The sequence below is a fragment of the Heptranchias perlo genome, chromosome 4, assembly GCF_035084215.1.
Source record: "Heptranchias perlo isolate sHepPer1 chromosome 4, sHepPer1.hap1, whole genome shotgun sequence".
In the NCBI taxonomy this organism is placed as follows: Eukaryota; Metazoa; Chordata; class Chondrichthyes; order Hexanchiformes; family Hexanchidae; genus Heptranchias; species Heptranchias perlo.
Genome location: NC_090328.1, coordinates 120,901,545 through 120,917,296, shown reverse-complemented (window position 1 = coordinate 120,917,296; position 15,752 = coordinate 120,901,545). Strand labels below are relative to the sequence as shown.

Genomic DNA, 15,752 nt, shown 5'->3' with positions numbered 1-15,752 from the left:
CCTAGGCAGCTGAAGGCACAGCCGCCAATGGTGGGGTGATTAAAATCGGGGCTGCGCAAGAGGCCAGAATTGGAGGAACGCAGAGATCTCAGAGGGTTGTAGGGCTGGAGGAGGTTACAGAGATAGGGAGGGGGCGAGGCCATGGAGCAATTTGAAAACAAGGATGGGAATTTTAAAATTACGACGCTGGTCGCACTAATTTAGAGTCATTCCGCGTCATTGCAGCTGTGAAAGGACATTCAACAGTGTCTGATAAACTTGTGAACAAAAAATAGGCCCCGGTGTCTCTTCAACGCATCTCTCAGAAAGGTTGAGTTGGTTGTCCCCCTTGGTCTGGGATGATAGTTGATGAATCACGGGGGTGATTTCAATCAAACCCTCCCGGTGGGAACAGGGGGGGGCATGCAGTTAAAATCACCTCCAGTTGCTGCTAGGTATGATGAAGTGCTGGTACCAAAGAATGCCAGACCCAAAGGTCATTTCCTAACACCCTAAGGAAAGGGGTAGATGTTCCCCCAGCCCCTCCGTCAGCCGGAGGTTTTTTTTTGGGTATGGGCTACGTCCCCTTCTTCAAACCTGCTCCAGATACTGAAATTGCCCCAATGTTTCCTTTTAGTTATAGGTGCTTCCGTTTCAGGGCCAAATATACATAAAATGATCCAGGATTCGCAGGACGATGTTTTGATCTAAAAGTCTGCAATTTCTCCAAGCCCTATTGAATACCCAGCAGTGACGAGGGTTTCAGTAATTGTTGATACAACATAGTCTGTGAGGCACCTATAACTAAACTGTACTCACCCTCTTGACATGTTGGGGAACAGGGAAGAAAATGCTGCAATTAGCTGGGAACATTTTCCTTATAAGTTCTCGGTTTAACTTGTTCATTATAAGATACTTCCTTTAAAATTTGAATATTAATTCTCTTTCTATGCTGCACCTAGGCCATGTACAAAGTATACTGAGAAGGACAGGCCTTGGCTTACTACTAGGCCTCTGTAATGTTGCTTCTAACCAGCCATTTAAAGGCATCCAGGCCCAGCTAAGGATAACTCCTCCTCCGATTATTCTCTCCTACACTTCCCCTACATTGCCCCCCCCCCTCCACCGGTGGTTGAGATTGGGAACTCCGCAGGATTATGAAATCAAGGCTGTGATCCAGTAGTGCTGCAGCACAGGCCAGTGGTGACCTCCCACACCTCACTGCCCTGTAGTGTGTCAACTGTTACAGATCAAATCTATGTCAAATAGAAAGTGATGTGGTTTAGCAGCATTTGGCAAACCATCCAAATCTAGAGCACCAATTCTGTCAGCTGTGGCTCAATGGTAGCACTCTTGCCTCTGAGTTACTAAAGGTCATAGGTTCAAGTCCTGCTCTAGAGACTTGAGCACACAGTCTAGGCTGATAATCCCACCGCAGTACTGAGGGAGTGCAACACTGTCGGAGATGCTGTCTTTTGGAAGAGATGTTAAACTGAGGCCCCGTGTCCCCTCTCAGGTGGACGTAAAAGATCCCACTATTTTGAAGAAGAGCAGGGGAGTTCTCCCCGGTGTCCTGGCCAATATTTATCCGTCAACCAACATCGCTAAAAACAGATTATCTGGTCGTTATTGCATTGCTGTTTATGGGACCTTGCTGTGCGCAAATTGGCTGCCACATTTCCTACATTACAGCAGTGACTTCACTTTAATAGTACTTCATTGGCTGTAAAGCGCTTTGGGACATCCTGAGGTCACGAAGGGCGCTTTATAAATGCAAGTCTTCCTATCTTTCAATTAAATGTTTAGTTGTAAGTGGCAAAGCCCAAAGTGAGTGCAGTATCACTATAGAAATACTGAAAATAGGGGCTTCATCTTAATTTTAATTCATAAACACAACCAATCGAACTTCAACGTGTTTCATTTACTAGCAAAAATCGTAAGCAACTGTCTGTCCAGGCAAAGCCCCTTCAGCCCCAGACTGTGTTCTTGCTGAAGTAAAGGAATTTATCACTGTTACCCTGAGGGTTAAGCCAAGCTACTCCTTTAAAAACACAAACTTTAAATCCCACAGAAATAAAAAGGTTTTACAGTGTTGGCAGTGACAAATTGACAATAATATGTGGTGTAACACTGGCAAATGACATTACAATATCACCAAGGTCAGACCAGTTAAAATAGTAACACCTTGAGAAAATTCTTGGCACAGATTTAAAACCTGTTGAAGTGACAGAAAGAATTTGTCAGAACAGTACGTGTCTCTGGAAGTGAGTGAGACCTGATAGTTTTGATATTGTGGAAGTGCGATTAACTTAAGACTTCATCTTATCAAATTCTGTCGGTTTGTTGTAACAATAATGGTGGCAGTAAAACAAAAGGCGATTGATTTATGAAGTAAAGCGATTCATGATGTTAAATGATGTATTCCAGGTTACATAGAATGTACAGCACAGAAACAGGCCATTCGGCCCAACTGGTCTGTGCCGGTGTTTATGCTCCGCACGAGCCTCCTCCCATCCTACTTCATCTAACCCTATCAGCATATCCTTCGATTCCTTTCTCCCTCATGCACATCGAGCTTCCCCTTAAATGCATCTATGCTATTCGCCTCAACCACTCCTTGTGGTGTTTGACTATGTTGAGTCTACTTAACTGAAGATTACAGTTTTCATGCTCAGTACATGCCAAGCATCTGCCAGGACCCAACTTGTGTCACTAGTTCCTCATTTCTCAATCGCAAGCCGCAAAAGCTGGCGTTGGTTTGCAGCTGGGGCGTGCTGTTGGCGAGCTGTTTGACCGAAGCAGGAAAAAGTTTTGAAGATCCTCTTCAAGAAGGGCCTCTGATAGGTACGCAGGGATTTAAGGTGATTGATTTTCCGCTCTGCACTTCTGGAGCATTTCAGGTTCGGAATGTTTTGGAGGTGTTGGGAGTTGCTACTGAAAGTTGTGTGGTTTCACTTGTCAGTTTTTTTTTCAGAGGAAGCTCCTACTTCATCTCTGTGTCACAGTCTTAAACCTCTGCTGTGCTGAAGTGGGTTGCCCATTTTTCTTTCTCCAGTTGCAGCTGTCTCCTGTTTCTGGTGAACCCTGGATCACTTTCTTTTTGCAATTTATTCAACAACGACTTGCATTTATACAGCGCCTTTAACGTAGTGAAACGTCCCACGGCGATTCGCAGGAGCGATTATCAAACAAAATTTGACACCGAGCCACATAAGGAGATATTAGGACAGGTGATGAGGTAGGTTTAAAGGAGCGTCTTAAAGGAGGAGAGAGGTAGGGAGACGGAGAGGTTTAGGGAGGGAATTCCAGAGCTTAATTCAGATAGCTGACGGCACGCCCACCAATGGTGGAGCGATTAAAATCGGGGATGCGCAAGAGGTCAGAATTAGAGGAGTGCAGAGATCTCGGAAGGTTGTAGGGCTGGAAGAGATTACAGAGATAAGGAGGGGCGAGGCCATGGAGGGATTTGAACACAAGGATGAGAATATTAAAAGGAGGTGATGCCGGACCGGGAGCCAGTGTAGGTCAGCAAGCACAGGGGTGATGGGTGAATGGGATTTGGTGCGAGTGAGGATCCGGGCACCAGAGTTTTGGATGAGCTCAGGTTTACGTAGGGTTGAAGGTGGGAGGCCGGCCAAGAGAGCATTGGAATAGTCGAGACTGGAGGTAAGAAAGGCATGGGATAAGGGTTTCAGCAGCAGATGAGCTGGGGCAGGGACAGATACGGGCGATATTACAGAGGTGGAATTAGGCAATCTTGGTGATGGAGAAAATCTGGTGTTGGAAGCTCAGCTCAGGGTCAAAAAGGACGCAGAGGTTGCGAATAGTCCAGTTCAACCTCAGACTGTGGTAAGAGAGGGGGATGGAGTCGATGGCTAGGGAACAATTTGTGATGTTCGTTCTGTGATTTGTCAGTAACTGCCATTCAATGCATGGCTTATAGCTTTCCTTCAACGATTGTCTCACAATGACTTGAATAGGAAAAGTCAAAGGCCATGTCGACTTTCCTTTTAATTTGTGCTATCTGAAAGCCCACTTGCACATGCTGAGCGAAATAATAGCCTTTACAAGCAGCCTGGTTCTGATTTAGAGCCGATATGGGACTAAGTATGAGGTACTCACTGGGACTACGATTTGTTCACTCTAGTGTTTCCCCTCCTCCAGAGAGGTGATGGCATCACTACCTTAATAAAGTTACCTAGTCAAGTTACTGAGGGAGTTAAGTCTGACCTCAGCACGATCTACAAAACAGTCTGCTCATTGTTTGGCTGCAATGAAAAAGAACAACTGGATTGCATTAGCAGAAGGATAGTCACAAATCAAAACAAATTGTATCATTACTGTACAAGATCTTAGTCAGTGCCCATGTGTGGATCTCCTGTTGGGATAGGAAGACACTCAGCTGTGTTGACCACCCACAGTTGAATAACAAAGAAAGAACTTGCATTTATATATCGCCTTTCATGACCTCAGGACATCCCAAAGCACTTTACATCCAATGAAGTATTTTTGAAGTGTAGTCCCTGTTGTAATGTAGGAAACGTGGCAGCCAATTTGCGCACAGCAAGCTCCCACAAACAGCAATGTAACATTGACCAGATAATCTGTTCTAGTGTTAAATATTGGCCAGCACACTCTCCTGCTCTTCTTCAAACAGTGCTGTGGGATCTTTTACACCCACTTGAGAGGGCAGATCGCACCTCGGTTTAATGTCTCATCCGAAAGGCAGCACCTCCGCCAGTGCAGCACTCCCTTAGTACTGCACTGGGAGTGAGCACCTAGATTGTGTGCTCAAGTGCTCAAGTCTCTGGAGTGGGACTTGAACCTATGACCTTTTAACGCAGAAGTGAGAGTACTACCCACTGAGCCACGGCTGCTTATTATTAAAGCTCACACGAAGGATACATGGGCGAGATACTGGAGTCTGACCAGTGAAGCTGTAACCTGGCAAGCAGCAGGGGAATCAATTTCTTCAGGTAGGGTGGGAGGAAATGAGCAAGAAAGAGATTGCCTCTCCGACCAGATGGTGCAACGTAGATGTCCCAGTTTCAGGACTCTACCCCGCACTGGATTTCAGCAGGCAGCAAGGTTACACAGCCGTGTCCGTACACTGTGGACAGGGCAGTTCATTTCTGTTCAGCTTCCCCCCGAGTATTGTCTTTTAATCTTGCTCGTTGTAAAATTCGATCGCTTTCCAGCTGCTGCTCTTTTTGTAATCTTTACAATCTTGGGGCTGGCCACTGAAAGAAAAGATACCAGCTGGACTGCTTTTGTCAGTCCAGGTCGTGACCCTGATCTGACTGGCTTCTACAGCTGGAGTTGGCCATAAGTTTAATGAAAAAGTGAAACGTCCAAAAACCATTAACTGAAGGATATGCGGAGGGTGTTTACAGAATTCTTCGGTGTGAGGAACCCATTTCAAACTCACTTTGACACAGTGTCCTTGCGACATTATTCGATGTAAATGGATGTAAATCATCTGCAGCAAGCTGTTCTGATCTGGAATACATGCACCAAGTCCCTTTCACCCATCACCCTGTCCTCACTGACCTACATTGGCTCCCAGTCCGGGAACGCCTTGATTTTCAAATTCTCATCCTTGCTTTCAAATCCCTCCATGGCCTCGCCCCTCCCTATCTCTGTAACCTCCTCCAGCCCTACAACCCTCCGAGATCTCTGCGCTCCTCCAATTGTAGCCTCTTGCGCATCCCTTATTTTAATCGCTCCACCATTGGCGGCCGTGCCTTCAGCTGCCTAGGCCCTAAGATCTGGAATTCCCTCCTTAAACCTCACCGTCTCTCTACCTCTCTTTCCTCCTTTAAGACGCTCCTTAAAATCTACCTCTTTGACCGAGCTTTTGGTCACCCGTCCAATATCTATGTGTCTTGGTGTCAAATTTTGTTCGATAATCTCTCCTGTGATCGCCTTGGGAAGTTTTACTACTTTAAAGGCGCTATATAAATGCAAATTGTTGTTGTTGAAAGGGTGGTGGAAACAGATTCAATGGTGACTTTCAAAAGGGAATTTGATAAATACTTGAGGGGAGAAAATTTGCAGGGCAACGGGGAAAGAGCAGGGGGGAGTGGGACTAATGGGACAGTCCTGTCAAAAGAGCCGGTGCAGACACAATGGGCCGAATGGCCTCCTTCTGTGCTGGAAGATTCTATGATTCTATCCATATAAACCTAGATAGTAAACGCTTTTTTTTCTCGATGTGGGAGTGGGGGGTGTTGGAGGTAATGGTTAGAACAGGTCAGCCGGTTGTGCAATTTTCACCTCATTGGCTAAACACTGAAAATATCTAGAAAGAGGTCCTGGTCTCACACCCTGGGGCCTGGGTACAAATCCAACCCAGATTAATAGTGTGAAAGCCTCATCTGTTTGCTGGCTACAAGGCCACGATGTGAAACGAGTTTGGGCAGTTTCAATCCAGTTCAAGATGGTCAGGGGCCAACAACACCAATTTGTCCCTAATTCAGCACTAACCGGTAGTCTCACTCAGAGAGGCCATAAATATAAGATAGTCACTAATAATCCAATAGGGAATTCAGGAGAAACTTATTTACCCAGAGAGTGGTGAGAATGTGGAACTGGCTACCATGCAGAGTGGTTGAGGTGAATAGCATAGATGCATTTAAGGGGAAGCCAGATAAATACATGAGGGAGAAAGGAATAGAAGGATACGTTGATGGGATTCGATGAAAATGAGTAGGAGGACAGTCATGTGGAGCATAAGCACTGGCATGGACCTGTTGGGCCGAATGGCCTGTTTCTGTGCTGTACATCCTATGTAATTCCAGGACACTGGGGTGGGAAACGGAAAATAAAATGTCACACTGGTGCAGTAGGGGGCGCTCTCCTGAAGCCAGGGCTGAGGCACGTTGTTGGGGAAGAGTAGAGGGAGCTTTACCCTGCATTTGGCCGAGCTTTACCTGACCTGGGAGTGCACAATGCTGTCTGCTGACAATGGCTGCCTGAAATGGGAACAGTTCCATTCTCCAGCATTAACTTCCCTTGGGGGAAGGCCCAGACACTGCGTGGTTCAATGGATTAGTAGACTATCTTTTCACCATTGGGACCTGGGTTTGAGTCCAGCAAAGAACCCTGACATCAGGTTGCCATCTCTGGTTGGACAAGTTCCTGGAGTTTTCATCACATGCCTTCATCTGCCCCTGCCCCCACACGCCTGCCATTGGTTGCCCAACATGTCCGTCCTCGCGGCTCCCCGCCTTCCCGCACCAATCGGAAAGTGAATAGACTCTTTACCACCTGATTGAATTATTTTTGACTGTCAGTCAAAACGCCTTTATCCCCATTTCTGATATTTTTATTACCAGCAACCAAAGTGTTCAGAGAAATTTTTTTTAAAACACAATTTTTTAAAATATCCCTATGATTTTTCTCCCGGGTGTTACTCGCAACCCTGGAGTGTTGGCAACCCCACCCTGACATGAAAGTTGTCAGCTGCTCGCCAACTATCAGGATATATTGTGAAATGCGTTTGGACAATCTCAACCCAATTCCTAGTGGACACAAGTGCATGGCACACAATTACCTGTAATTCAGCATTAATTGGCACTACATTGATAATCGTGCTCAGGCAGAACATAGGTTGGCTGATGTAGGAATCAGGAATATGGGTGCAATCAAGGGGCCTTTTCTGAGGTTGAGGCTGAGTGAAGGGGCAAATTAGCATATTTGGTAATGTCAAGATGAGCAGGTAGTCCAGTGAAGCACCTGTGAAACCTTCTTGCAATGTGACATGTCAGGGTAGGGCTGCCAACCCTCCAGGACTGCCCTGGAGTCTCCAGGAATTGAAGACTAATCTCCAGGGCGCTGCTGCGAGCAACAGGCAGGAGAAAAAAATCATAGGGGCGATAAGGTGCAGCAGTCCTACCACCATCCCTATGGGACTCCACTAGGGCGTCTGTCTGACACTTTTTATTAGAGCTTCAGCAGGCGATTGATTTTCAGTACAATGTTAGCACATTAGACAAGAAGGCTTCACACTCACTTCCCTAATAGATGTCATCGCCAAATTCATTGGCAGCATCAGGGACCATTCCTGACAACAAATTTTATAAAGTAGCCATTTGTTTTTCTTATTGTTGAAAGCACCCAAGACTAACACTAAGTTGGCATTTTACACAGAAGACTCTCACTTGGTTTATGAGACGTTGCAGGTTTCATTTGAACCTCCAGAGCTGGTGTCCAAACTGCTTCTAAGGAAATATCTTTCAAGTAAAGACTTAAGATAAAAGAATAACAGTGAGTCCTGGCACAGAAAAAATCCTGGGTAGTTCTGTGCAAAGGTCTGTCATCACCTACTTTGTGCCTACTTAAGAAAGTACATGGAATAGGTAGAGTCCTGGTCAGTAGGGTGGTGGTTAGAGGTCTATGAAGGGGCCGAAGGTCAACCTTCTGGCCATTTCTCAGATTAATATAAGGTGACACTAAATGAATTCTCTGTACCTCGCTCACATTTATTGGATTTTTCTGCCCCTAATACTGATTGATAGAGAGGTTTGAGGATGGCACTATACAGTGTGTGAAGCAAGTGTGTTTAGAAGTCTTTGGGACGTCCCAAAGGGCTCAGTATTTCCCAGCCTGTCATATTCTCATTATTCCCTCATAAGGGAGCTAGATTCAAAGCCCCAGTGAACTCCATCGGGCTTGTACAACTGTTGTACTTAATTCAAAAAAAAATGTAATTAAGGACCAATTGGGCCAACAGTAATGATACTAGATTATAGAGTTGGCAACTGTAGTTGGACGTAACCATGGAGGTTTCATCACATGACCTCTCACCTCCAGCCTCCCCACCCGGTCACACAGCCTTTTTACCCCCATCTCCAATATTCTTTATAACTAATAAAGGGAAGTTTACATAGAATTTACTGCACAGAAACAGGTCATTCAGCCCAACTGGTTTATGCTGGCGTTTATGCTCCACACGAGCCTCCTCCCACCCTACATCATCTCACCCTATCAGCATATCCTTCTATTCCTTTCTCCCTCATGTGCTTATCTACCTTCCCCTTCAAAGAAAATGAAAAAACACACAATCTGTTTTAGCACCGCTATGATTTTTCTCCAGGGTCTAGGAGATTAATCTTTAATTCCTGGAGACTCCACGACAATCTTGGAAGGTTGACAACCTACTAGATTAAGGCTGAAACCAGACTCATTTTTAGCACATTTTAAACTCTCAAAGTTTTGTAGCATTGTATTGCCCTACTGGCCTGATTATACTTAGTCCAGTTTCTTTGGTACTTTGTGAGGCAGACCATACACCACAATGTGTATCTAGGGATCCGTTCTCTACTGCCCCCATTGGCACCTAAACAATACTTTAGTGTTAATATGAGGAATGCCAAAAGATGGCTGAGGAGGAAATATGGGAATTTCTAGAACGTATAAAGGAGTCTGGTGTGTGTCACTTTTTTGGGGGGGAAATGCTGAAAGTTGTGCACAGATGGAAATTATGACTCATCGGAAAAGAAGCACAGAGCTGTGTGTTGTTTTGAAATTATGTTTATTTTCAAAAAAGCCAGGGGGGGAGATGAGGAGAAATTTTTTTTACGCAGCAAGCTGTTATGATCTGGAATGCACTGCCTGAAAGGGTGGTGAAAACAGATTCAATAGCAACTTTCAAAAGGGTTTTATACTTGAAAATGAAAAATTTGCCAGGAAAAGTAGGACTATTTGGATTGCTCTATCAAAGGGCCGGCACAGGCACAATGGGCGGAATGGCCTTCTTCTGTGCTGTACGAATCTATTAATTCTATTTTGTGAAAGATGGCATTTTAACCGAAGCTTGTAAAACAAAAGTAATTATTGCAATTGCGTTGTAGCGATCTCGCATTAAAAACGGTTTGTATTTCACTCCAAGAATATGCTGTTGGCTTTGTAAGATGGGCTCTGTATCTTGTCCCAGAGGTCAGCGATGGGTTGAGCTGGGAGTATATAACGTGGAGCTGCTACTGATTGTTTTAAAAGTGGCGGATGCAAGCTTGTGTTTTCATTAATTTTATCCAACGGCGTTAAAAAGTTTACACAGCAGTGTCCAGGCAAGAAAAGAGAGCAGGGCTCATTCGAATACTTCAAAATGAATAGAGTCATCACTGTAGGGAATTTCTGGGGCAGACCCAATTCCAAGTACAGGCTCCTCTCCAAACTGCTCAAAGCCTGGCCTGTTGACAGCTGAGGCAACAGAATGCACTGCCTAATTTAGAAGGCCGACAGCCTTATTCTTGGAGTGAAATATAAATGTTTTTTAATGATAGGAGCAGGGGTAGGCCACTCAGCCCGTCGAATGGTTAGTTTCAGCCCACTAGCTCATCTTAGTATCAGGTCTTGAACCTTGTTCTTCTAATGTCTGGCCCTTGTAGCTGTAATATCACAACCCTCTATTATGTCCTGACCCTGCCCACCTCACTACTACCGGCACAGGCATGATGGGCTGAATGGCCTCCTCCTGTGCTGTACCATAGTATGATACTATGATACCAGTTGTAATAAAACATTTAAAAAAGGGACAAAAAGAGGTGAAGGGGCAATACTGGAGTTCCAACAGGAAGGAATTGTGTGTTTATTATTTATTTTTTATTATTATTAGTTCCAGCCCATTAGCTCATCTTAGTAACAAACTGCATTTTAAATGACCCGTATATTTTTGTCTCAACGAACCCTGTCTGGCAAATTATTCCATATACACGACAACACCCTAGCTGTGATATCTGAACCCTGTAGCTTTAATGACGCAAACCTTCCAGCTAAATTATCGTGACCCCCCCTTGCTTTTGTAACCTCTGACCGCTGTATCTATTATGTCCTGAACCCTGTAGCAGCAAAGCCTGATGTTCTCCTTAAAGAGCAGCTGTAGGTGGGTCATTCACCAACATTTTATGCAGGCGTCTCATCACCTTCTCTTGCCAGAAACCCAACTGGGTCAACCAATGTCACAAAATAAATCAATAATGGCCTCGGTGATTGCTGTGTCCCAGATTTCTCGACAGGCTTGCAAGCAGGTGCATAGAAGGTGCTGACAGGCCTCTGGGAGCTGAAATCAGTACTCCACTAAATACCACAGAGAGATCTGCATGGAGACTTAGGGAAATATATATCAGTGCCTGCTCCGCCATTCAATTAGATCTGTATCCTAACTCCATTTACCCGCCATAATCCAGGAAAAGAGATCTATGCGACACAGTTGCACATTTAGACAGCCAACAGCATATTCTTGGCGTAAAATATTTTCAATCAGCCACAATCTAATTGAATGGTGGTACAGGCTCGAGGGGCTGAATGGCCTACTCCTGTTCCTATGTTCCTTGTTAGAAACTGGATAGCCAGGTGGTGAAGGATAGAATACTAGAGCCTAGACTTCAGTTGCTTCAAGCCTTGATTCACAGACATTCACAGAGATCCACATTACCACCCCACCGCCTAGATCCGCGCTCTCATATATGGATACAAGAGCGTTCCCAATTGCTACACACCACCTGAATACAATTAACACTATAAATCACATGGATACAATTAACATTCCTAATCCAGGAAAAAGATCTATTTTTTAATGTATATAAAATTCACACTGCAACAAGGGCTGTGTACGTGCGAGAACGCAAACCTTTGCAATCAGGTTTTCAGGCGTCTTAACAAGATTTATTTTTCCTTGCACTCTTAAGAGTAATCAGTTGGAACAGGTGCACCGTGACGCAAGCATTGTTTCATCCATTGCCTCCTCCTCTGTAACAAAGCAAAGCACCTTGCAGCAAGCGGTTAACCATGGCACGTACACTTGAACCTAAAAAAGCAGCATTGAGGATCATTTTTCGTGCCTCCTGGCATCGAGCTTCAGGTACCAGCAGCGCACACCAGGAATTTGGGCCCATGCCCCAATTCCCAGGACCAAAGTTTTCCGTCCATTCGTTTCGAAGGAAAATCATGGGCCTACAAATCAGGCCTGTGCCCAAATTCTCACTATGTGCTTCTGAGGTGTGAAGCTCTGTATCGGGAGCACCAAAGACAAACACTTGCCCCCCCACCATTGCCATTTGTTGCATTTAGTTAATGGCTGCATATAGTGATGCCATTATTCCCGGCCTGAATGGAGATGTTTGGGTAATTGCCCCTTCAATCACGCCCGGAGACCGCACTGCTGCAAGTGACTGGGATTGATTTTATGCATGTAATTTGTATTATGTAACTATCCTCCACTCACTGCACTTTGCTGGAGAAATCACCCTGCTTTTATCGGGAGACTCTATTTGCTGTAGTTTCGGTCATGAATTCAGAGACTCTGGGCATGATTTTATCGAGGAGACTGGAGTGGGGGTGGAATTCCTGATGAGAAACCTGGAAGTACGGGGTTCCCAGACATCCTTACGATTTTGATGTAAGGACATCTTATTTTTTGACGGTTTCCCACCTGACGGGCCGGCCTGATTGACAGGCTGGTCTCAGTCGAACGGGAAGAGATGAAGGAAGAGGACGTGAACAGGTAAGTGGGGGGGTCAGAGATCACTGGGTTGGGGGGTCAGTCATCGGGGGGTCGGGGGTAATCGCAGAGTTGGGGGCTCAGTCATCAGGGGTCATCGAGGGGGGTCCAGGTTTGTTAGGTCAGCGGTCATGAAATTTCTCAGGGGCTCTGCCTGGACTCCCACCATAATCCCCAGGAAACTTGGCCTTTCCAGGAATTTCCTGCTTGCTCTCTATGGGGAGGATCCTCCACCTGCCCCTTAACAAGGCAAAAGTCAGCCAGTGTCAGAGCCAGAGGTGAGGGGCTGCCCCACGCCTGGAGTTCCTGCTCCTCAGGCTGATCGGAGACCTGGTGTATCAGCAGAAGCCCATGCGCCAACTGAGTGCACCAAGGGCACATGAGAGACCCGCCAGTGGGGTTTAGGCCCAGTGAGCAACTTGGACCCCCAAAGAGAGTTGTCTTCCTCAGGGGTGGCGGGGGGGCACTGACTGGAACATGACCAGGGGGGGGGCAGTCAGGCACTGAGATGCATCCAGAGTAGTGCTTGCACCTATGTGCCCCATGGTAATCTGGTGCCCTCCCATCGACTCAGCAACCTCCAGCCACAAAGTCTACAACTGTACTGCTAGGTGTTCTCACAGTCCCAGTGGATGAAAATTGTATGCGGCTACAACTATACTTTGCTGAAATCCTGGTGGATAAAAGCTTGCAGTGCAACAATTTCACAAAATTTTACTCCCTGAACCTCTCAGCCTCTCTACCTCTCTCTCTCCTCCTTAAAACCTACCTCTTTGACCAAGCCTTTGGTCACCTGTCCAATATCTCCTTATGTGGCTCGGTGTTAAATTTTGTCTGATATCCCTCCTGTGAAGCGTCTTGGGAAGTTTTACTATGTTAAGAAGGCACTATATAAATGAAAGTTGTTGTTGATGTAAATACTTCGGAATTCAAAAATTTGAGGGATTTTTATCAGGTAAATGGGAGGGGGGGGAGTGAACTATTTTCCACTGGTCGGTGAGTTAATAACTCGAGGGCATCAATTCAAGATCATCACCAGAGAAACGAAGGGAGAGAGCGGGAGAAATTTTTTAAGCAGAGGGTTGTTCTTTTATGGAATCCCCCACCAGGAATGGCGGGGCCAACAGAATCCAGAATTGCTTTTACAAGGGAAGGGGATAAATATTTGACAAAGAAGCATTTTAACGGTTACGTGGCAAGAGCAGAGGAATGGGATTAGGCGGAGAGCTCATTCGAAGAGCTGGCCCAGGCAGGACGGGCCGAATGGCCTCCATCTGTGCTGTAAAGTTCCACGATTGTGACCACGCCATAAAATCTAAATTTAACATGGCTCATTATGAAAGAGACTCGTGGTACCTTTTTCCTGTATATCTGAAGTACGTTTTAACAGTTTATCGACATTAGGCAATTGTTTCCTCTGGAGGTTGGGGTCTAGGGATGGGGGAAGGTACGACATGGTGCTGAAGACAGTGACAATGGTCCAGATTAGGGAAGTCCCAATAAACTTACCACAGGTTGCACAACATGAAAACTGGGCAACATATGGTGGCCTCGTTGTACTGTTAAAGTAAATTCAGAGTAAAAGGACCCAGAGTTACCCTGCTTCAGCTTTTTAAGAATGATTATACGTCATGGGTAATGTCCTGTGTCATTGCTTATGGGCTGTTTGGGGGCAGGGCAGTTGTGATGTTTAGCTGCTAAGATGGAGCTGTGTTTAAAGCCGGGCCTGCCCCTTTAAGGCCACTGCTCAGGTTTCCCTGTAGGAAGTTGACTAAATAGGCCCATCCTGACGTGAACTGGAGGCTAATTGTTGAAGAGAGGTTTCTGTAGCTCGTTAGCTGCTTATAAATCAGCAGCTCCTGACCTTGGGGAGAGACCCAGTCAAAAAAAAGAGGCAAGAAATAACTGGCTTTTGTTTGTACTTTTGACACATTGAACTGTGATTGATGTAACTTTTTGAAACATGGCTCTCTCTCTCTCTCTCTCTCTCTCTCTCTCAGGTTCAAGTCCCACTCCAGAGACTTGAGCACAAAATCCAGGCTGATACTCCAGTACAGTACTGAAGGAGTGCTGCACTGTCTGAGGTGCTGTCTTTTGGATGAGACGTTAAACCAAGGCCCTGTCTGCCCTCACATAAAAGATCCCATGGCACTATTTTGAAGAGCAGGGGAGTTCTCCCCAGTGTCCTGGCCGATATTTATCCCCCAACCAACATCACTAAAACAGATTATCTGGTCATTATCAAATTGATGTTTGTGGGAGCTTGCTGTGTGCAAATTGGCTGCCATGTTTCCTACATTACAACAGTGACTTCAATTCAAAAAATACTTAATTGACTGTAAAGAGCTCTGGGACATTGGAGGTCGTGAAAGGCACTATATAAATGCAAGTCTTTCTTTCTTATGGTCTCCTCCACAGATACTAGAATCACCTCATTCACGTTACAGCACTGTAAATGTAGCATTAGATAAGGGAACCATTTTCAAACAGGCAGAAATCCAAGACCCTACTGATTGTTTAGCTGTTATTCACCTTTCTCATGTCCAGTGCAGGCGTGCGTGTGTTTGTTCCCTGTAGATGTGGGAGCAGTGGAAGCAGGAATGTGTCCCGTGATAAAACGTCAAGGTCGTGCTAAAGGATATCATTTCAATGCAAATGAGCAGAAAGTGTTTGTTTTTAAATGAGCAGCCTCACCTCTGCAGTGGGTTGCTGACTCTAAGAAAGCATGTGATTGATCCGAAGCGAGCACTGCGCTGGAGTTTATGAGGCGTGAGGGTACGGGGTTACCTTGTCCACCAGCTCCCAGTGCTGACCAGGGCAGGTGGAAGGAGCGTTGCAGTCATTTCCTTTCTCAGCTGCAATCTTTGGAATTGCTCCGCCGTCTGAAAATAAACACACACAAAAAAAAACTAGGTTGTTTGGAGCAGGATTATTTTCAAAAGGGAATTGGCAAAACAATAAGGAAGAAAGCGGTGCTTACAGGATTTGTACAATTGACAAAGCATTGTCCTTTGGTTTGACACTTTTGAAGGAACTAGGCGCCATGATTTCCTGGCTGATCCTGTACTCCTTGCTCTCGGTATGTACGCTGTAGTTTTACTCAACTGTGGAGGTTCATTTAACATGCTGTCATGCGGTGAATATACTTGTGCATGTTTTTTTTACTACCGTAACTGTCTGTTCTAAATTAAGAGAATCAGCAAGATTTGAAATGTGTTACATGCCGGGTGACATTCAGACTAGAGTCTATTACATGTCTGTTACACAAGAG

The 15,752-nt window shown here is 45.4% G+C and overlaps 1 protein-coding gene across 2 annotated transcripts in view; it reads left to right on the top strand.

Moving 5' to 3' along the window:
* Positions 1-15,752, top strand: part of LOC137321262 (A-kinase anchor protein 2) — a 152,106-nt gene that overhangs the window by 30,092 nt on the left and 106,262 nt on the right. The window contains exon 1 of one of the 2 annotated variants that reach the window (XM_067983607.1): positions 15,224-15,560. The exons of the other annotated variant lie outside the window; for it this stretch is intronic. Coding sequence (XP_067839708.1) covers positions 15,525-15,560 — 36 coding nt within the window. The 5' untranslated portion in view covers positions 15,224-15,524. Of the gene's footprint in view, positions 1-15,223; positions 15,561-15,752 lie in introns of those variants that run through there. 2 annotated transcript variants of the gene reach the window in all.